Source organism: Asterias rubens, chromosome 12 (assembly GCF_902459465.1).
Source record: "Asterias rubens chromosome 12, eAstRub1.3, whole genome shotgun sequence".
In the NCBI taxonomy this organism is placed as follows: domain Eukaryota; kingdom Metazoa; phylum Echinodermata; class Asteroidea; order Forcipulatida; family Asteriidae; genus Asterias; species Asterias rubens.
The window spans coordinates 6,199,535-6,220,782 of record NC_047073.1 but is presented as its reverse complement, the minus strand read 5'-3'; the positions used below and the strand labels follow the sequence as shown (position 1 = coordinate 6,220,782).

The window sequence follows — 21,248 nt, the reverse complement described above, 5'->3', positions numbered from 1 at the left end:
ATGTATTTTTGTATGCAATCGGATGCCAGTTCTGTTAATGAGTCATTACTTTTTGATATAATTTTAAAACCAATAATGCAGAGATGATTATTGTGTTTGAGTGTTTTACAAGAGTGTTTTACAAAAATGTTTTTGGTTTTGTCAAAACTCTTTTATGTCATATTTATATATTTTCAGCAATATGTTGGCAATTTTTTGTATATTTCAAACACTAACTATCAAAGTATTTATAGACATGATGTTAATTACTTAAATGTTGATTTTTTGCATTCACATGGTGGATGCATTTATATGACCCAAACGAATCCCAAATGAATATCTCAGTATGGTTGGGTTGAAGTTTTTTGTGGCAAGTGAAAATTTTGTCTGTTTTGTCCGATAAAACCTGTTTATTTTGAAAGGTTCTAAAACTAATACACAATGACACTTGTCCTAACGTTTTTTTTCCACTCCATGACTCCATGTTGTCACTTTTTAAACAACTTTTCCTGACAGCGTCATCCAAAATTGTCACCATTTTAGTTTAAGGTTCTTAGGGAATTAGAACGATATACCTCTCCGCCAATTGTCACTTCTCTGATTGAGTACTCACTGCAAAGATTGCACTGAAACTAAGGTTTATTCTTTGATGAGTTTGACTACTTTCTTTGTGATGTAGCACTACGACTAGTAGTGGCATTCCAAGAGATTTTCAGTTGGTAGTGGGGGCAATTGGCGGCACAAAGACATTACTTTGGTGGGGTTATGAGAGGGAATGGAAGGCTGACTGGTCTGCCTGGAGTAAAACTGTTCTCAATTTTAATCCGTCTTTGTTCAGGTAATGTCAAAAGTTGTAGAGAATATTATACTGTTTAGTAACAAATAATATCGTAGATAAGTATAAAATCAAATGATTGATTTGATACAAGCCAAGGTATATGTAGTATAAAGATTTGAAAGTTTTTGTACCGAAAATATGTGACATGAAGCTAGTCATGATGAAACTATATTATAAGTTATCACACAAGCGCGAGTGGAATACGGAAAATATAGCGCTTCTGCGTCCCATATCCAATGAGGCCGAAGGCCGAGTTGGGATGCAGATGCGCTTTATTTTCTGTATTTCCATGAGCGCGCGTGTGATAATGTATTTATCTTCAAGCAAACTTGGCGCGTGACATAGTATATACGAGGTTCAGGTAGTGATATTAGCCGTGCAATACAGGTTTTTATCACCACTCCATTCTGCGAATATGATTGGAGGATTAGCGCGTACTTGAAGATAATGCCGATCGTTGTATTCTTACTAAACAACCTTTTAGCGACTTGTCAACATTTCTTGATTAATGTTCAAGGGGAAGGTATCATACAAGAAATGTGAAAGGAACCTTATTCCTTTGAGAAATCGCTTGATAATTTGTCATGACTTTTACTGACTTTGAGTAATTTATTGAATGAACTATATTACATTCATTTTGAAAATACTATACTGAACAAAAGTAAATAATTTTTGTTAACACTTTTGTATTTGATGTAACTATTCTTGTTTGTTAAAACTTGTACAAAATTATAAATTAAGAAATAAAAGTTATATTATTGTATTAACAAGCAATTGGATTTCCTGTGTTGATTTCATACTTCAGTTTGAATTTTGTTTAAAAAATGTCTTGGGTAAAATGGATAGATTTGTGTAAAAGTTAATAACCTTTTAGAAAAACATTATGAATTTTGTTGTTTACAATAACGGATGCTGTGGTCAGGATTTCCACTCTATAACTAAACAAATCAATCTTTATGAAGATGACCAACTGAATAAATCAAGATTTTTAAACATAGTAATCTTAGTGTCCATACAAAAAATGTGAAACTTGTGATTTACGAGGATGCTTGTTTATCAAGTGTACACTCTATGGTATCACTAATTTTTGTCAATACAAGCATTTCAATTTAAAATGCAAAACAAAAATGTTGGGTTATAACTTTGAAATCAACTTTTAGACATATACATGGCATAGCCTTCATTTTTTTTTTTAAACATACATCTCATTATATTTTTTTAACAATCATCATGCGAATCTTGGTTATCAATTACGCAAGATTTTGGGAAACATGACTGAATGAAAATAATAAGTTCACTTGAACTGCATCAAAAGTTGAACACCCGCCATTTTCATAAGTACACGTGTACAATTCTTTAAAAATGCCATTTGGGATCGATTGCGCAATACCTCGTCCCCAGGAAAACAAACTAGAAGAGTGCAATGCAGTGCAGTGAAGAACTGAAAGTGTGTGGATCTCATAATCACAGGCTTGCCGACTTTTGGGTGAGTATTGATTCCGTTTCAAAGACGGTTTGAACACATTCTGTAGTTTAGAATGATGTATTTAGAAGTTGCAGCATGAACCTCATCTGTTTGCTAGGCTAAGGCTTTATTTAAACCATTCTCCTCCCTTCATGACATACACTTTCTTTTTACTTTTCAAGTTTTTAAAACTTGAAAAGACCCTCACACACTGTCTGTTTTGCGCAATTCTTTAAGGAGCGCTTTCCAAAGAGTGATAAGAAATAAGTGTTAGGCCGTGTCCGAAACGGCGACTTCGGCTACAGCTACGTCTAGATCGCGCGCGTCTGCCTATTCTTCAACACTGCTAGACGCGCTGATCTAGACGTAGCTGTAGCCGAAGTCGTCGTTTCGGACACGGCCCACTATAATCATTTTGCGCGCGTATGTTGAAACTTGCGCAAACCCAACGGCTCAATTTTTGTTTACTTTGCGCATACTTGTACACGTTTATTTTTCTCTTCCGGCCCCCTGCCCTGTGAAATTTGATTGTATTGTATTCCCCATTGTACAGTAGCCAGTGTCTGTAAAATTTACCCGAGCCTTGGCTTGTGTTGTGGTTTATTTCTTGAATCTAAAATAAATTTGATCCTTTCGGCCAAACAGTGATGCTTGGTGTATAATTTGATGTGAAATGCTTATAAAAATAATGTTGTTTTCTATATTTAATATTTCGATTAAAATGAAACATGTGTTACTTTTACTTTTTTAGGCTACCACATTACCACATTATCACGGCACCACCGACTTTACTACTTCTTCTACTTCTGCTTCGATACTTGGCATAGTCCTTCTTCAGTCAGGATACAAACGCCAAGGATAGCTAGTTTCCTATGGATGGTTGACACGTAACTGCACTGTTTGGTATTGAGTAATTCCCTAGCTGAGCCTGTTTAGGCCTTTATAAATATCACAAACAGTGCACTCCTGGGTCCTATATAATAGCCCCCTGGGTAGGCTGGTTGTCTTGAACTCCCAGAGTCCTATCTATGGTATTGGTAGTGTGCCTTATATTACAAAGCTTTACGAAGCCGTATATGCCTAGCCCCATTTGGGGGGTTGTTCTAAAACCCCCTCGACCCCCACGACCCACGACCCCCTCGACCACTCGACTTTATTGCAATTTTTTTTTTTCTGTACACCGAAATTGCTACAGTTCACAACCTCAGCCAATCACGTACACATTTGTATGCTGATGTCGACTACACCATGCCTCGCACATCTAAACACGCGGCGTACGAGGCAAACCATACACACGTGGTATGCACGAAGCAAACTGCGCGTGATGTACAGATAATAAAACACTGCATTTCCACACGTATCTCTTGGCCGATCCGAGCCTGAATAAGATTATTATCCCAACTGGGAACCTGCGTTTACCGCCCGAGTACGATTACGGCCAACTTATTACGTGATGATCAGGCAGACCCATTTCCGGCCGATCGCTCCCGTTCTGTGTACTACTAGTTGCTCGAGGTTGTAGACCCGACCGACCAAAATGGCCCACACGTGTTTTGGGGTCCCAAATCGGTGTAGAGTAATACAACTGTGTGGCTGATGCAGATAAATAACCGCATGCATTCTCAGACTTGAAATCAAGTCTAGTCGTGGAAGGAAGTTGCGTCGCGGATCACACACACTGTGAATTCTAAAACAGGGAAATCATTCTTACTCGGGCGTAAAGCGACATTTTATGAATTCAGAATTTGGACATTCTTCGAACACGGGGCGGCTCCAAAGTCGTGGGTCGGGGGTCGAGGGGGTTTTAGAACAACCCCCAATTGGGGCCAACCACTTTGTATCCTTGGCCCAAGCACCAAGTTAATCATATTGTTGTGCCCAATGAAGCACCCGATCCGCACTGTGCAGAGTAAATTAGTCTGGTACCAACCCAGTTGTCAGATTGATGAAGTTGTTGAGGGAGCCCTACAAAACTTGGTTTTGAGCAAGTTGTCAACAAGGATTTTTTGTAAAGTTCACTCTTGAAAATCATTTGATTTTCCCCGAACTTGCGATGGTTCCAAGTAAATTGTAGAAGCAGAGAAGCATTTGATCAAAGTTTCATACTCAAGGGTCAGGTAGCTTCATCAGGCAGAAATATATGATTGCTTTCCGGCACTGGGGACAAAGATGTACAAAGTGGATTGGCCCCAAATGGGGCTAGTACCTAGGCCTAAATTGTACTTTCCTAAATCAAGGGTAATGTACCTCTAGAGGCCTACTATTTCTATGACAATTTAGTTTCAACATAGTATGAACATTTACAGGGGCACAACCAAGGTAATGGGGCATTTAGGGCATTGAGGCAATTGCTTCTTGTGTCTTTTGTGAAATATTACTATACACTTCAACCTCAACATGGTCAAATAATGTTCACTTTCTGAAAATTTCTTTTCAAGCAGATAATTTGGCTGATCACTAAAGAGTTGAGGTGTTTACTGAGCTTCGGAAAAAATGTGCAGCTTACCAGTCATTACAGCTGGTCCCAACCCATCATTTTGCCTATTCCTATTTCTCGTATGCCTTCTCTCAATAAAAAACACCACCTCGGAAACATATGTCACCAAGAAAACAATCCGTCTGGACACAGGTTCTGCGACTGAAAACTTCAACGAAAATGAAAAATTTAAAGACATGTTCGAGTTGACAGAAGATAATTTTGAGGAGATGGTTTTAGATACGGAGGATCCTTGGATTGTGTTGTTCACCGGAGGAATGCTGCAGAAAGAATGGAAAACATTAGCCGTGTCGCTCAGGGGTGTTGTGTGGTTTGGTATTCTGAATCGTCTAGCACAAGAGGACCTTTTAGAAGAAATTGTAAGTCCAGTTAAATGGTCAACTTTTTGGCCATATGACATGAATCCCTATTCCCTACTCACTGTGAATGAAGATGTATGTCTTTTCATGATGTATATCTTTTAATTATTGCTATGTACAGTGTGCTGTGAGATAATTGTATGTGGTGCACTTTAAACAAGTAATGATTAGATTAGATTAGATTGGGTAATATATTTTACCGTATAAGATTCAGCTTCTTTAATCATCAAGTTTTCAAGCGGAAAATTTCACTGTGGCAAAAATAATTTTTTGAGAAACTGTTTTGCTCATTTCTATAAAAATATCAGTACCTCGGCAAGTAGCCCTAATACAAAGGGAAGCTTTCTACCATCATAAACTTACAAGTTTGTTGTAAATCTGTGGACATTTGTGTTGTATCATATAAAAAGTACGGGGCCCCGACATTTACAAAACTTGTACTCAAGCCGTTGTTTGTCTTAGGAGACATCTCACCAAAATTTAACATACAAAATTGAAAACATGTTATGGCCTGCCAATTTTTCATGAGGTAGGCGAAACCCCCAACTATTGCATGCCTTTCTTGAACAAAACATCCTGGGTTTCGATTTCATAAAACCTGTGAATCACTTCACAATTCAAATCACTATGGTATTAAATCGTAACAACTCATCTTAAGAAGAATCTTAGTGCATTGTAAAATCAAGCCACGTAGTTCCTTTGTTGCCTTCATCCAGTAGGCAGTTCCTGACACACTATGTTGTATTTATCTCAACAGGACTTCAATGTTCGGAAGAATCCCCCTGCAAGAGTTTATCCGTATGGCGGCACAAAGCAGAAGGGTAAATGGGTAGATGTTCAGTCAGCCAAGGAGGCTGAACGAATCGCTGTTTATAGTTTACCAGATATCAGCAAGACGATTGACCTCAAGGAGATGAACCAGTTTATCTATGACTCTTATCTGATGTTACCACCATGTTTCCCTGCAGTCTTCGTCATTGGTAAGCTTGCCATCCCCCTGAGTTGTTGTACTGTAGGCTGCTTCTACTTCTAATTTTACTACTCGGCAAAGTCCCATGATGGGATATCACGCCAAGATTACGCATGCATTTGACCGATGAAGCAACAAGGGTAGATTAAGAGTGGTTTTGAACTGGGAGAGCGGGGCAGTGACAACAGGCAGTGGAAGATTGTTCCATGCAGGGGTAATTCTTGGGGGAAATTTTTGTTGTTGTAAATGTTGGTGCTGGGTAAAAAAAGAGATTATATTTCAGTGGATGGTAACTGGTTGTTGATTTACCGGGGGGAACAAGAGTCAGAAAGTTGAGTGGATTTATGAATGGTAGTTGGTTGTGAGAGATCAGATACATCATTGTAAGACTGGCATTTCTCCTACGGGTTTCTAGTGATACTCGAGCAGGTCTTAAGAGACAAATGCATCCATTTCCTTGGCTTTTTTTTTATTTTATTTTTTATTGCTAACTCTTTTATGCGCCAACCGGTGGCTAGCGAATGTTTGAAAAGAATGAAATCATATTATGTTTTTCACTATTTGCATGTGACTCCAACGATCCATTCAGTTTGTTCTTTTACAGTTTGTTATGTGTATGTTAGGTCACTTTATGTTATGGAAATTGCCAACATTGTCTGCATGCTTTAAAATAAACATTTTGAAGGGGTTTTATTTTTACATAAACTAATTTTTTAAATGTTTTAATATAGGTTTTCTCGTCAAATGAGCAGCCATTTCATTTTCATGAGTTCGAATTAAAGCTGTCTTGCCTCTCCAGTAGTTACTGCGTTTCAAATTCAGAATTCGGCTGTTCATTTTCGTTTTGAGTCAAGCCAAATTCCTTTACAGCACTCTGTTCAATTTAGCGTGTCGTCATTCTTTTTCGTGACACACACGCCTCAAGAAGCGTCTGCGAACTTTGATGAGTCGTTAAATTGAATGGTTATTTTGTTAAACCGAATGACGCAACATTACATTTGACTAATCATAAAACGTAATCGAATTACCCTTTTCAGTATCATTTTATGTCGCGCGAAACAGAACAGCTTGGTGGTTAAATTGGTTGCTTATTTTCTGAAATTGACCGAGAAAACCTATATTGTCTTTCCATCTCCCAGGGAATGAAATGCCTGCCAGATTCAAGTCCATAGCGCTACACTACAATCGCTATTTTCACTTTGGTGTGGTCAGGAATCCAACTTCCGTTGACCTGGAGAACTTGAGTTATGATCTCGCTATCCCAGGACTCCTTGCTCTGGTGTCTGAGGATTATGGGGACGATGTTGACACTGAGGAGGCTTGGAGAGAGAACGACTACAAGTTTCAGAGCATTGGTATGGATGATGAGAGGGGGGTCTAATTTAACCTGGCTTGTTCGTCTAGATGGAAGTGGCTTTATATATGCTTTATCCAGATCAAATGACTAACTATTAAATTGTTGCGGTACCTGCGGGAATATAATAATAATAATAATAATAATATTTAAAATTTATATTGCGCCCCTTACATACAAAATGATCAAAGGCGCAGACCACATGTTAAAAAGTACAGAGTGGAAGAAAAGGACAAAGAAAAAAGACTGGTCACCAGGCCAGTGCCCTATCACCAAATGTAGTCAACATTTTACCAGAAGGATACTCCAAGAAAATACCATTATTCCCTGACCTAAGTTTATAAGAAGATACTTTCCGGAGGGAAACAAGATCCTTTATGTACTTTGAAGAAAGACCATGAAGAGCTTTGAAAGTCAACAACAGGATTTTAAAATGAATCCTGTACGAAAAAGGCAGCCAATGTAATTGGCGAATTATAGATGTGATGTGTTCTAATATAGATTAGAACTGCCTCTAGCTATCGGGCAATCACAGTGGTCTAGTTGGCAAGACACTGCTCTAGAATTCCAAGGGTCATGGGTTCAAATCCCACCCAGTAAAATGCCTGTGAAATTCGTTCACAGGACTCATGAAAGCACCGAGTATACAGTGCTCAAACACATCAGTGTATGGGTGTACAACCAAAAATTAATATTCTTTATCCTGATGCAAATTTAATCAGAGCAACGCAGATGAAGTACAACATGCTGCATCAAATTTTAAGAGTTTAACACTATTTTGTTTTGACCAACTTTTTATACCATTTAGGCTTCACCGCGGAAAGACAAGGTGAACTAAACTACCCCAACCTGGTGAGGTTCCTATACAGCATCAATATCCAGTTTCGACACAGTCTACCTGGAAACAACATGGCCGATGACAAGGACGTATTGACAATGGATGATGTCATGGAGGTCGAAGGTCAGCGATTTAACGTCAGGTACATGGAAGAGTTGCGCAATATTAAAGGGTCTGAGATTGTCAGCAGGAAGGATGAGAAACAACACGCTGAAAAGAGTGAGCTTTAAAGGGTCTGAGATTGTCAGCAGGAAGGATGAGAAACAACACGCTGAAAAGAGTGAGCTTTAAAGAAGGCCGGTTTAATAATGTGGACATCTAAAGCCGGGTTCAAACTTTCTGTGAATGCGAATGCAAAGCGAATTTTGGTGATGCAACAATTGGTACGCGTTCCATTTCCCTTTGAGAGAAACGCAGTGAAATTCGCTTTCGCACGAAGCATTCAGCAGAAGTATGAACCAGGCTTTACATGATAATAGACCAATGGTATTTTCTAAATTTTGGGTTCTGCTCAGGTTTCAGGTATGTTGGATGTTGGAAACACCTTGTAACACGACTTCAAAAGTTGATAACGGAGCCCAAGACAAGGTTTGGAAATCCCCAACTTGGTTTATATCTAAAATGCCCTCCAGCAAAATCTTCGTTACAGTTCACATAGTTCCATACCAACCTTGCAAAACATGATGTATGCACACATAGAAATCGAAATAAGCCTGAATAATTTGTTGCCATTGTGTCAGAGGGCACATTGTATATTAAATTTGTATACACTAACTACAAGTGCATTAAAGAATTATTTTTCAGAAAACACATTTTTATCAAGTTCTTTTTTTTGTAATTGCCATAAAGCAATAGTTTGCATTTTATTCCAGAGCTTGGCATTTGATGTCAGTTGTTTATATTTTGTTTCAATGTTATTATAATTTATAATTCTAGGCTTACCCGTAACAAGTTAAAGTCAATATTTTGTTTAGTTTGATACCGTCCAGTCTTTCAAAAAAGTGTTTCGAGTATTTTTGAAATATTTTCTTCATTTTGAAACATAAATAATATTTGCCTTGCAAAGGAACATTGAGTTGTGCAAAATTAGATAATTAAACAGAAGTTAAATTTTATTCAATAAATGCAAATACAGTTCTGTTTTTATGTTTTTATTTTGGATTTTGTTTTTTAGGTTGGTTAATTTTCAGTCTAAATAATTGTGCCCAAACAATGTATGTACTTGGACAATGTATGTACTTTCATTACAATTTGTTGCTTTAATGGTTTTTTTTTCTTAAAGCCATTATACACTTTCGGTAAACAGTATTGTCCAAGTCCCACACTTTGTGTATCACAACTTATATATAAAATAACAAACCTGTGAAAATTTAGGCTCAATTGGTCATCGGAGTCGGGAGAAAATAACGGGAAAACCCACTCTTGTTTCTGTGCATTTCGCTGTGTCATGACATGTGTTTAAAATAAATATGTAATTCTCGCTATCGAGAACTGATATTGTTTTAATGTTTTCTCAAAAAGTAAAGCATTTCATGGAACAATATTTCAAGAGAAGTCTTTCACCATTACTTTCTGTAAACCCTGTAAGTTATTTGTAAATCTGTGAACTTTTTTTCTGTACCGAAAGTGTATAATGGTTTTAAAGGAACATTACAGAATTTTGTTTTGCTAACCAAACAGTTGCTGGCAGTGTGGTACGTTTTTATGTAAATATGTGAACATGGGCAAGTTTTTTTCTTACAAATTCTGTAAGGATTGTTAACCATAATGACTTTTGTGCCAACCGGATTTTGTCCAAGTAGAATAGAAGTTTTTGTACTCAGATTTGAGATGTGTTTCATTAAAAATATAAATATCAGTAAATGCAATTTGGAGCTGTTAATTTATATCAATGTTCTATGTACACAGATACAACCAGGTTTGTCAACTATGATGTACTTGTTGAAGTTTAGTTTCTTCAACAATAATAAAAAATAGTGGGTTCCTATAGACAATGTGACCTGTGACATCACATGTTTACAAAAGAGCCAAAGAGCCTGGACTTCCTGCAGGCACGATTTGTACACAGCCTAATGGAAGAAATCATAAAATCCTATATTTTATGAAGATTCTAATTCTTATCAACTTTTGATATGAAAGGGACACATCTAAAAACTTGTTCAGCTTTTACTTTTATAATTCTTGGATTTATGTAGAAATTATGACACAAATTGTAAACTTTCTCACATGATCTGTGCAGTATTGTACCTGCCAGTATACTCAAAGAATGTACAAGGTCACACTTATTGTAAACAAAGTTCACATAGTCTATTTAGCGCACATATCTGTCACTCGGTGATGCTCAAGGCGCTAAGAGTGAAAGACCAAAGGGGAGATTCAATAATGCGAGATGGCAGATATAGAACATGATAGTATGTTAAAACCTTGCCAAAGCAACAAGAATTATTAAGAAATAAATCAAACCAATAACACAGTTTTCACACAAATTCCATTTTAAAATGCTTTTAATTGGTAAATGATGTTATCACTATACATTAAATAATTACAAGATTGCATCAGGAAGTTGAAACAAATTTAGCTGACTTAAGTTTCCCTGAAAAAAACAACTCCTTAAAAATTGTTGCTTTAAATTTCAAATTAAACAACTCCACATGTTTCTGCAGAATGAAAAAAAACATGAATTATTTATTTCATACAAACTACAACACAATCTTTTCCTTAAAATTCTATGTACATGAATTATTAAAATTATTCCACAAGCTGGCAAAGTCCTTGGAAAAGATACCACTATTATTTCCACAATAGTACAAGAGAAAACGAATTTAAAATTGTGCAAACTTCTAAGAAAGATTAAGTTAACATACTCTCTTTTTTGTTTGGGTGCTCCATCGAGTTAACATGGACAAATGCTAGCACACGTATTTCAGCCCAGAAGCACTATGTATATCTCCTCAACCCCAGCTCTTCTCAAAACAAACACTTCTCTCGGTAGCGATTTTATTCACATATAGTCGTTACCTATCAACCAACTTGGTTCTTACTTCTTACGTCCTACACCATGCAGCACTTCAAATTTTACATAATTTCAACTTCTGTTCATGCAAAGATCCAGATTTCTTTTTTTCAAGCAACAAAAGAGTTTTGAGTTTAACCAAAGGTTTACAATCTGTGTGTAGCAAAATTTTACAATTTCTGTGAATGTTGACATGTTTAAATAATTTAATTTATTCATTTGTTAATACTGGTTGTGGAGCCAAGGACTATCACAAAGGCAAAGTTAATCGTTATACTGGTGCAGAACCCCAATGGAAAGAAGACAAAGAAGGAAGTCTATACTTAGATACTGGAGAAAAAAAACAGAGAATTAATCCAGGGAAACCCACGCAGTCGGGTAGGGACTGAAAACCCATTTAGTGCCCTCGGTGGGATTTGATTTTGAACCAGGCTCCTAGAGGTGGAAGGCACTTGCCTGACCCAACTGCCCCTAAAATTATATGTAAAATAAAACTGCAATTGCATGATCACCCAAAATACATTGACAAGATACCAAAACATGGTTGTCGGAAACAATGTTTTACAACTTGATGTTGAAATGTCTTTATCAATTTCAAACTTCATCATATCAAGATATAAAACCCATTCAGACATCAAGATTTCTGTTCCGTGGCAATGTTATCTTAAGTTACCATCAATTTGCACTGTAGAAGAAAGATACACACAGATTTAGGACTTTGAATGAAAAAACAACTTGACTTTCAAGAAAAAACATCAAATACAAAATACATGAAATGAAACTTGAGTGAGCTCTAATCCTGTTTGCTATCGTACATCCATCTCCAGTAAGCGACCTTCATTCTATCCCACAAAGCACCAGGAGAGTCTAGTGCCGGTCTTACATCAAGGAGGGCAAACTTGTAATCTTTCTCAACCGTTCCACTGTCATAGTAATCAATGATGTAGCGGACCTTTCTGCCACATCTGTCAACTGTCCAGTCGTGGCGATCAAATGGACGTTCATAGCTAAAACAAAATTTAAATTATAATAAAATGGATGGCAGGTCATAATATCAATCATGTACATGTCACACTAAAACAGCCTTGTCTTAGATTGCACAATGATGATGACAATTGTAACTTCCACTTTCAGAATTGAAACATTATTTATTCCGTTTTACGTAATGTTGAAATATTTTTAAATTGTTTTGAATCTTACCCAAGCCACATCCTGAACTTTGCTCGAGGTGAAACATCAGTGTACTTGCCACCAAAGCTCAAAAGCTTTGGGTCTCCGCATTCTCTGTTAAATAAAATTAAATATGATGAACTGGTAATTACTTCAAACAATTGCTAGCATAATAAAGTACTTGGTAACAAGCAACGGAGAGCTCTTGATAGTAGAAAACATTGTGAGAAATGGCTCCCTCCGAAGAAACAAAGTTTTTGAGAAAGAGGTAATTCCTCACTCAAATAATAATAAAAGACTTCAGGCCTGAAGCCTTTTACTCTTCACCCGAAAGCACACAAAGTTGTGCAATAAGGTTGTTTTGGTGTTATTTATCAGGAAGAAAATTGCTTATATAAAATAAGATATATTATGAAAATAGTTTTGAAAATAACACTGTTGGCATGTTTTGGCTTGTTTCTCCATACTGATATCTCCATCGAAGGACTCGTTTAGCTTGATCACATTTATTTATAAATTGCTTACTTGGCATGCATAGCCTCCCATTTCAGGACTTCTTGCCATGCCTGTTCATTGTTAGCATTATGTATCTTGATGATGTCGTGCATGTCTTTCTGAGAGATGTCGTCAGGCTTCCATCTCCAGCCCTTCCTAAGCATAGCATTCCAGAACATCTGCTCAGAAGGGTAAACCCACTTCTCGTTCTCTTTGCCCCCCTTGGGGATGCTGGAGACTTGACGATCTATCGGGAGGGAGAAAGGCTGATCGGGAGCGGGTCTCTGATTTGGTGGTGGCATCTGAGGATTGAATAGGTTGAAACTTAACTAATTAAATAACACAGACGTCGATACAATTATTAATGGGCTAAAGTACGGTATAAAAACTAAACTTTTGGCAAAACAATACAGGCTCCATTGCCCCTCGTGTTGGCCTTGGTGCCCTTCAAAAGTTTCCCATTCACTTTAAGATTTTCCATTGGGAGTGCCCTTTGCAAAATGAAAATGGCCTTGCCCTTTCATTGTGAAAAAGAATGAAATTCCAGGCCTGCAAGATTATCAAAGCAAAAATTAGTGTAAACAGTTGTAGAATCCAGTTGGCCATTCATATTTGAACCTTGCAAAGGGCACCATAGTAAAAAAACACAGGGCAACACTGCAATAGACCAATCCAAAAGGAACACGTTGCCTTGGATCGGACGAGTTGGTCTATAAAAAGCGTTTGTAACCCTTTTTTATAAAATGCATAAATGGTTGGAAAGATGTTTTAAAAGTAGAATACAATAATCCACACGTTTGCCTCGAACTTGCGTGGTTTTCCTTATACTGTGCGAACTAACACGGTCGGCCATTATTAGAGTAAAAAATTTGACTCCAATAAATGGCCGACAGTGTTAGTAGAGGAGGTAAAAGGAAAACCGTGCAATTTCGAGGCATGTTTGTGTGGATCAATGTATTCTACTTTTACAACTTCTTTCTACCCATATACATTTTATCAAAATCGGTTACAAACGCTTTTCAAAGACCAACTCGACCGATCCAAGGCAACGTGTTCCTTTAAGCTCCGCCCCTTTGCGTATTGACCAATCACAACGCAACGAAGGTCCGACAAATAAGGTCCGCCATGCGTGCGCATATGCTTGGCGCGCGCGACAGAGTTGTGCAGAAAAGCATTGGAGAGGCTCATGTGTTCTTGCTCACACATGCGTCGTGGGCAGAGCCTACTGCATCGGTCTGTTGCTGGGGGTGCCGTGGATTATTTCAAGGCCTGCTGACTGGCGACCATGTCCATCGTCCGAGGTCTTAACTCACTCACCATGTTCTGTGGATCTATATCGTCTGTTCTACTATCAGTTATTAGAGTAGCAGACGTTGCACCAGTCATTGGACATTCGCTGACCGAGTCCCCGCCTCCAGACACTGCTGCTCCTGTTGATGACCCACCCTTATGCATTGGACATCCACTGGGTATTTGACCACTTTGAGCCATCTTCCTAATGTCCAATGAAGAATCACCATCTCCTTTAGACGTGTGCATTGGACATTCTTTTGGTGGTGCTACTGCTCTGTTCACATTTTCAGTATCTAATGTCTCTGTTGATGAGTGTTTGGAGGGTATGATACTCGTCGCTAGTGTGGAAGCTTGGACCTGTGCTGAGCTGGCACCGCCCATATTGTCTGTGAGTTATTGCTGTGAACAGATCAATAATTAAAAACATATTTAAATCTTAGGAGGATTGAGGGATAATTGTTGCAACTGGGCTATGTAGTTTGGTGGGACTGGTTCCAACATCGACAGCAATTTGTTCCGTCTTAACAAAAACTAAATAAATATTCTGCTGTCACTAAATAGTTCTGTAGGTAGGTTTTTCTTTCTTTTTTTCTTATTGCATTTAAAGCCTTCCAAAGAGTATACATAACTCTAGTCTAAGAAAAGAGAGCCATCTGAGGCGAGGGTCAACTCCAAAGGTTTATCGCGAATAGCAAAATATCAAGAGAGGGCCCCATTGAACCCACACTTCCACACAAAGATATAGGCGATGCGTGCGCGAGTCGTGCATGACAACATACAACACATAGCAAACTGCCCCATCTGCCTTCCCACAACGCATTGAGGTTCCGAATCGCGATAAACCTTATGCCCTGCACCGGACTCACCTGGAGCATGGAGGTAGAATTAGCCTCCATGCCTGGAGTATACACTGTATTTCTCAAGAAAGTTTCTCAACTTTTAAACTTTATAAAGTATTTAATTTAAGTTACTTTTTAACTATTTAGACTTTTAGTAAAGTTTCTTTTTCTTTACTAAATTCAAATCAACGAGACGCGTTCACTGACCCGACACAGCACAGTGACTGAGACCATACTGAGACTGAGAGCTGGGGGGGGGGGGAGGGGAACTCACTGCTCAGAGCCGAGACAGACATCATCATAAGTATAACATAATCATATCGTTGTCTGATGAGACTGAGTGAGAGTCAGACTCAGACCTCAGACTGAGATCAGAGTCAGCCGGTCCTACTACTTGCCGTCAACTCGCCGACTTGCCGTCAACTCGCCGTCAAATCATTTTCGTGCCGTCAACTCATTAAATTTACTTGACAAATTTATAAATGGGGCACGGAAGTGTTAAGTCTGGGCTAAACTACATATTTCTCATGGTTTTCGGTACAAATTCATTCACATCTTGGGCCAAGATTAATCCATATGAAAAAGCAAGATGGCGGCCGACGGTTTTGCTGCTTCGAGATAATTTTTTCACAAGAAAAAAAAACTCAATTTTTATTCCGAAATATGACCTTAAACTTACGCAAATTCTCTTCCAGCTGATACGTCACCGTTCTATGCTTCTTTTGTGGATTTTAAATGTATATTGGAGGAGTTGACGGCGAGTTGACGGCACAAGTGAGTTGACGGCGAGTTGACGGCAAGTAGTACTAGGAGTAGTAGGACCCGAGTCAGCAGAGTGTGTCACTGTCAGAGGTGAGTGTTCGAGTTTTTGCTGACCCGAACAACTTTTTAAACTTCAGTTGTTTACATATTATTATTAATTCTAAACAATGATAACTTACCAACAGCGCTTGCCGTTTTTGAAAAGGGGAAACTAAGAATAAATGCTGCAAAAAATTGGAAGTGCAAGAAAACGTTACCGCAACCAAACAACTTCTATGAATTCCACACGCGCGTGAGTATTAGGAAAGTTGGGTCCTACTAAAAGCCGACAACTCGCCGACAACGCCGACAACAAGTCCAGAGCGCCGACAACTCGCCGCCAACAAGTTTTAATTACCTCGAAAATTGCCAATATACCATAGATGTATAAGAACTATATGTGTTTTGTAATATAAACATAAATTTAATGGAAAAACTTCACGAAAAGTGTGAATTTTTAACCAGAAAAAAAACTGAACGTTCACGGAAAACGGTCGGACGCCATCTTGGCTTAAAATCGTGTTCGGACCAGTCCATTATGATGCGGGTGAGTCAGACTTAGCAATAGAGGGCGGGCGTCATGCACTGTGCACACTGCAGTGAAGGTCTTCACATGAAGCCCGCCCTCTGTTGTTGACAAGTGCTAAATCTACCCGTATCATAATGGTCTGGTCCAAACACGGTTTTTAAGCCAAGATGGCGTGCAAGTGAAGTTTTTTTCTGGTTAAAAATTCACACTTTTTGTGAAGTTTTTCCATTAACTTTATGTTTATATTACAGAACACATATAGTTCTAATACATCTATGGTTTATTGGCCATTTTTGAGGTAATTAAAACTTGTTGGCGGCGAGTTGTCGGCGCTCTGGACTTGTTGTCGGCGTTGTCGGCGAGTTGTCGGCTTTTAGTAGGACCGGGAAAGTTTGCGTAATACGTTATTTAATCGTTCTTTTATATTTCTAACAGCCTTGCAAATGGTTAAAATATATAAAAATGTATAAGATACTACAAATCCATTTTTGTTTTAAATCAAATAATATTTAAAGCTTATTTCTGATTTTTATTTTTTTTTCTATTTAAAAAAATAAAGATTACGAACTTTCATTTTCGACTGTGTTCCTCGGTATAAAATAATGACTAATATTACCCAGCATTCTTTGTACAATAATGGCAGCGCCCATGGTCAATTTACATTCTGCTGATTTGCACGTCCTGTAATACTTTTTGAGCACGATTACATTGAAGGAAATACACAATTAGCAAGCCGTTGGCGTTGTTATTAAGAGTAAGTCGATTTAAGCTATTTCCTTTAACGTTTTATGCTAAATTTTGTGAATAGAGCATTAATTTCACACGATTCCTTGTTTTATTTAGGCTACCTACCAACAAGAACTTAAAATTAAAGAAGGGCAAGTCCTGAAGGCCAAGACACGAGAGGGCGCTTTTTCACAATTTGTCTAAAGTGTTTCTTAAAATCTTAGTCCAAAATAATGGTTCTGCTCCTTACTTAAATATAAAATATTGTCTTATTAGTCTTTTCTCGTTATAACCTAGGTCCAGGTAGTTAGAGTTAGACTGCAGTGCAGAGTCACGAGTGCAGAACTTGCAAGTTGCAATCACGACACTGACTGACATTATTAGACTTCCAAACCCGCTAATTCATAGCTAGTTTACTGAATTGATTGATTGTTTGTATTTTATATTGATCAAAAACAAAAGTTGCTGAAGAATCACATTTTCTTGATTTGTGCAATACATTAATCATATTCATAATCGATCATATACCTTCCTACTGCTTAAATAAATTAATGTTTGTCGCACTCAAGAGAGTTTGAGGTGTGGTTTGTTCTGGTATCGTCTCGTTCATGGATATGATAGCGGAGTGAACCTCATAGTTTTAGGAGGAGGCTGTTGCTATACTCCGAGTCCTAGAACATTGTGTAAAACTATGGTTCTTTTCACTATTGTCTCATTCGTGGAGTTGATAGAGAAATGAACCTGATATACATGTAGTTCTAGGAGTAGGCTGTTGCCAGCTTAGTGTTTATAATATCCCCTACTCTAAACAAACAACAAACATAGTTTTTTGTTATGAGCCAAGAGCAAATAATGAAATTAATGTCACTTGATTTGTTTTGACTTTTGTTTACAACATTTAATTTCATAAACTCATAACTGTGAAGAGAAAGATTTAATCAATCTTATGATAAATGTTTATTGTTTTCTACAGAGTCAACAACTTTTTGTTACTCATCGAACGATATCTTTAAAAATGGCGGATGGTCAGGACGGATCAGAAGACCCAACGGCACCCACAGGGGCAGCGGACGAATTCCCAGGAGTGGATGATGGAACTTGGCGATACTGGCTGGAGAAGAACATCATCATGTGGGTTGCCAAGGACCCTTATGGATTTTTGTACACTGTGTTCCTCTGCTTAACTCCGCTGTTCATCATCAGCGCCATCTTGTCTTACATCCTCATGAAGGATATTGATAAGAAGGAAAAGGATAAGAAGAGAAAAGCCAAGAGAGATGCCAACATGGCGCGTGCCCGGGGTCGGACGTCAAAGAAGACGGATTGATGATGCCAGGAAGAAAAAATGCAGTGGAGCAAGCAATATAAATTTGATTTAGATATTTTGCTGCATTGTCGGTTCTCTTATGAAAGACCAACTCTCAATGAAATACAGAAAATATGAAAGGATAAATAATGTAATAAGTTATTATCTGAAATATTCTTCACAATATATCCATACCAACATTGAGAGTAGGTCCCCATGAATTTCATGTAAAAATAACATTGACTGATTTTAGAGATAGAGAATTATAATATAACAAATTTATCCAATTGGATTGGCCCCCCCCCCCCTTGCTTTTATGGGTTTTGATAGGCCTACCTTTTGTTTTTGGTCATGACGTGAATCCCTACTCACAGTGGTGAATGAAGATGTATGTAATATAATTTACCTGTCAAAGTTTCTGCTTCATGAGTCTTCAAGTTTTTGAGGGAAAAAAGTGATACTCACAGAGCAATGTTTTCAGGAGAGTCAAGTAAATATGGTATTATTTTAGCGTGTACACTGTATTTACCAGTACATACGTTGATGCTTAAATAATTTTCATCACATGAGACGAAAACTATTTTTGTGAAATTATTTTACTCAATTTCTCGAAAACTACAGCACTGCACCTTAGCAAGTAATGTTTTATGGGAAGCTTTATACCATCATTATCTTCAAACCGTGTATGAGTTTTTTTTAATCTGTGGATTTTCTGTTTTGTGTTGTACAAAAAGTACCCAAACCCTCTAAGTGCGATTTGGGATATAGAGTTCCAACTCTATTGAAATGGAGTAGATAAGCATAAAATGGACATTTCAGCATTGTAGTTGAATGTAGACCAATCTTTTGCATATGTCCTGTCGCAGTGTTTTAAATGTTGTTACTCATTACACAGGCTTCTGGCATATTTGACCAAAGCACCAGGGTAACGCTAGAGAAAGAGTGTGCCCTACATGTCTAATTAGTAGCAGAAACACTGGCACTGAGCTATGACCTTAACTTGGTGTGTTCCTTGCTTAATGGTGTAAATGGTCAAATGTACTTAACTTAATTATGTAGTTGTTTTGTTTTTTGTTGGTTAATTGTATTGTTTGTCTTGAGGTCTTGCACTTTCTATGTCTTCATTACAATGCTGGATTTGGTTATAAATAAAGTATGTAGAAAATACATGACTGGTTATGATCTTCAACATTTAACTGTTTTTCATTTTAAAGCTTTTGGTTTTTATAAATTTGGTATCAGAATCAAATGTCCTGAGAACTGTTTAGCCTGTACTACTGCCACGTGCTATGAAATAGTTCCCAAACCCAAGTTTCTTATTTCAATTTTTCCTATGAATCAATATTTATAAACATACTTATGTGATTATTCGTAAAATCCCACACAAAACTTTAACTTTTATTCAGTGTTTTGATCAAAGTGTGACTATACCCTATTTGCATAATTGTTTTACAGGTTAGCGCTATATTTTGTTTTTAATAGAGAATTTGGGTCTTTCAAAACAATTGTTGTATACATTTTTTTTAGGTGCTGTATCGTCATTATCAAAGCAGGCCTTTGGCTGTACATAGAATTATGAACTCGCACTACATGTTGTTACAGCATACACATGTGCACTCTCTATAGATATAAAGGGATGATTTGCACATGAAGTAACTGGGTGAGAATCATTTCATAAGTCTAGTTAGTAAGACACTACTCTAGAATTGAAAAGGTCATGGGTTCGAATCCAACCAGAGTAATATGCCTGTGATTTGTTCACAGAGCTCGAGAAAGTACTGTCAAGCACACAGTGCTAACTGCTAACTGCTAACACAAAAATTAATATTAATAATTCAATGTACAGCCACAAGACTTTGAATCATGGCAATACACCCTTTTAACGAAAGTGCAGTCTTCTTCACATCATTTGCTGTGAGAAAGAATTGTTTGTTACTTGTGCCAAGTTTCTGCAGGGCATAATTTGTAACAAAATTTGTATGCAATTGTATTCTTTCATTCTCAGGACCATTTGTAGTTGGTTTTTATATTATGTGAAGATACAACAATTTGTGAGAGTCCCTGGTGTTGTGACTGTGATTTGTATTACTGTTTGTTTGCTGTGGAGTAAAATGTATTTTTAAAGCAAACATCGGTATGTGTCAAAGACTAAGGTTTGCATGTGTAGCCCAATATGCACATGAAATAATAAACCTTATGAATGTTTAAGAAGTCACTCAAAAATAGTAAAAATCTTATCACTGTTTTCACATCGGATGTCGGACTTCAAAAAATAATTGTTTCATAAAATGCGTTTCTCAAAAATTGTAGCATTTCAGGTAAAAACATTTCAAAAGAAGTTTTCCACCATTTGAACCATCATGTACCATGTACTCTGTAAGCACAATGGAGTATTGATTTTGATGGATTTGGCGCTATATAAATTTTAAATGTACATGGTGTGCTGTTTGATGTTTCTTTATTTTAAGAATAGAATGTAAGCAGCATTGTCAGATCCAGTTAGAATAAAAGACATTTATACGCAGAAAGGCAAAGGATTAAGGTTAGGTAACATCCCCTGCCAAACCCATCCCTTGTAATGAAGAAGTGCTTCATTTATAAAATTATTATTGTAGAGTTATTAAAATTATGAAACCAAACTTCCATTTTGCCATTTTGTTTCTCAAGTAGAAATTGTCCTAAGAGAAAATTGTTTTGTTTATTAAAATATTGCAAATGGCATTACTATTCTGTAGAATTTAATCATTAAACATCATGAATGGAGCTGTCATTGAAG

The 21,248-nt window shown here is 37.4% G+C and overlaps 3 protein-coding genes across 7 annotated transcripts; 2 read left to right on the top strand and 1 right to left on the bottom strand.

Moving 5' to 3' along the window:
* The first annotated feature begins 2,235 nt into the window (after nucleotides 1–2,235).
* Nucleotides 2,236–9,633, top strand: LOC117298037. Of its 4 annotated transcripts, none has more exons than XM_033781263.1 (6): nucleotides 2,253–2,303; nucleotides 4,724–5,138; nucleotides 5,896–6,118; nucleotides 7,248–7,463; nucleotides 8,271–8,479; nucleotides 8,541–9,633. In XM_033781263.1, the coding sequence occupies exons 2-6, from the start codon at nucleotides 4,776–4,778 to the stop codon at nucleotides 8,589–8,591; spliced, it is 1,062 nt and encodes a 353-aa protein (XP_033637154.1). In that variant the 5' UTR covers nucleotides 2,253–2,303; nucleotides 4,724–4,775; the 3' UTR covers nucleotides 8,592–9,633. The 4 variants fall into 4 exon arrangements, with proteins under 4 accessions (XP_033637155.1, XP_033637154.1, XP_033637156.1 ...); XM_033781265.1 differs by adding an exon at nucleotides 3,034–3,185 and having other exon boundaries at nucleotides 8,271–9,633; XM_033781264.1 differs by having other exon boundaries at nucleotides 2,236–2,303; nucleotides 4,721–5,138; nucleotides 8,271–9,633.
* A 1,153-nt stretch (nucleotides 9,634–10,786) lies between these two features.
* On the bottom strand, nucleotides 10,787–16,177 carry LOC117297979 (cytochrome c-type heme lyase-like). Of its 2 annotated transcripts, none has more exons than XM_033781182.1 (5): nucleotides 16,052–16,177; nucleotides 14,296–14,670; nucleotides 13,009–13,280; nucleotides 12,514–12,597; nucleotides 10,787–12,320 (listed from the first exon to the last, which is right to left on the bottom strand). In XM_033781182.1, the coding sequence occupies exons 2-5, from the start codon at nucleotides 14,650–14,652 to the stop codon at nucleotides 12,107–12,109; spliced, it is 927 nt and encodes a 308-aa protein (XP_033637073.1). In that variant the 5' UTR covers nucleotides 14,653–14,670; nucleotides 16,052–16,177; the 3' UTR covers nucleotides 10,787–12,106. The 2 variants fall into 2 exon arrangements, with proteins under 2 accessions (XP_033637073.1, XP_033637074.1); XM_033781183.1 differs by lacking the exon at nucleotides 16,052–16,177 and adding an exon at nucleotides 15,790–16,029.
* Nucleotides 16,178–17,079: 902 nt separating this feature from the next.
* LOC117297962 (small integral membrane protein 15-like) lies at nucleotides 17,080–19,092 on the top strand. Its single transcript, XM_033781159.1, has 2 exons — nucleotides 17,080–17,194; nucleotides 18,140–19,092. Exon 2 carries the CDS (start codon nucleotides 18,182–18,184, stop codon nucleotides 18,491–18,493), a length of 312 nt encoding a protein of 103 aa, XP_033637050.1. The 5' UTR covers nucleotides 17,080–17,194; nucleotides 18,140–18,181; the 3' UTR covers nucleotides 18,494–19,092.
* Nucleotides 19,093–21,248: the final 2,156 nt, after the last annotated feature.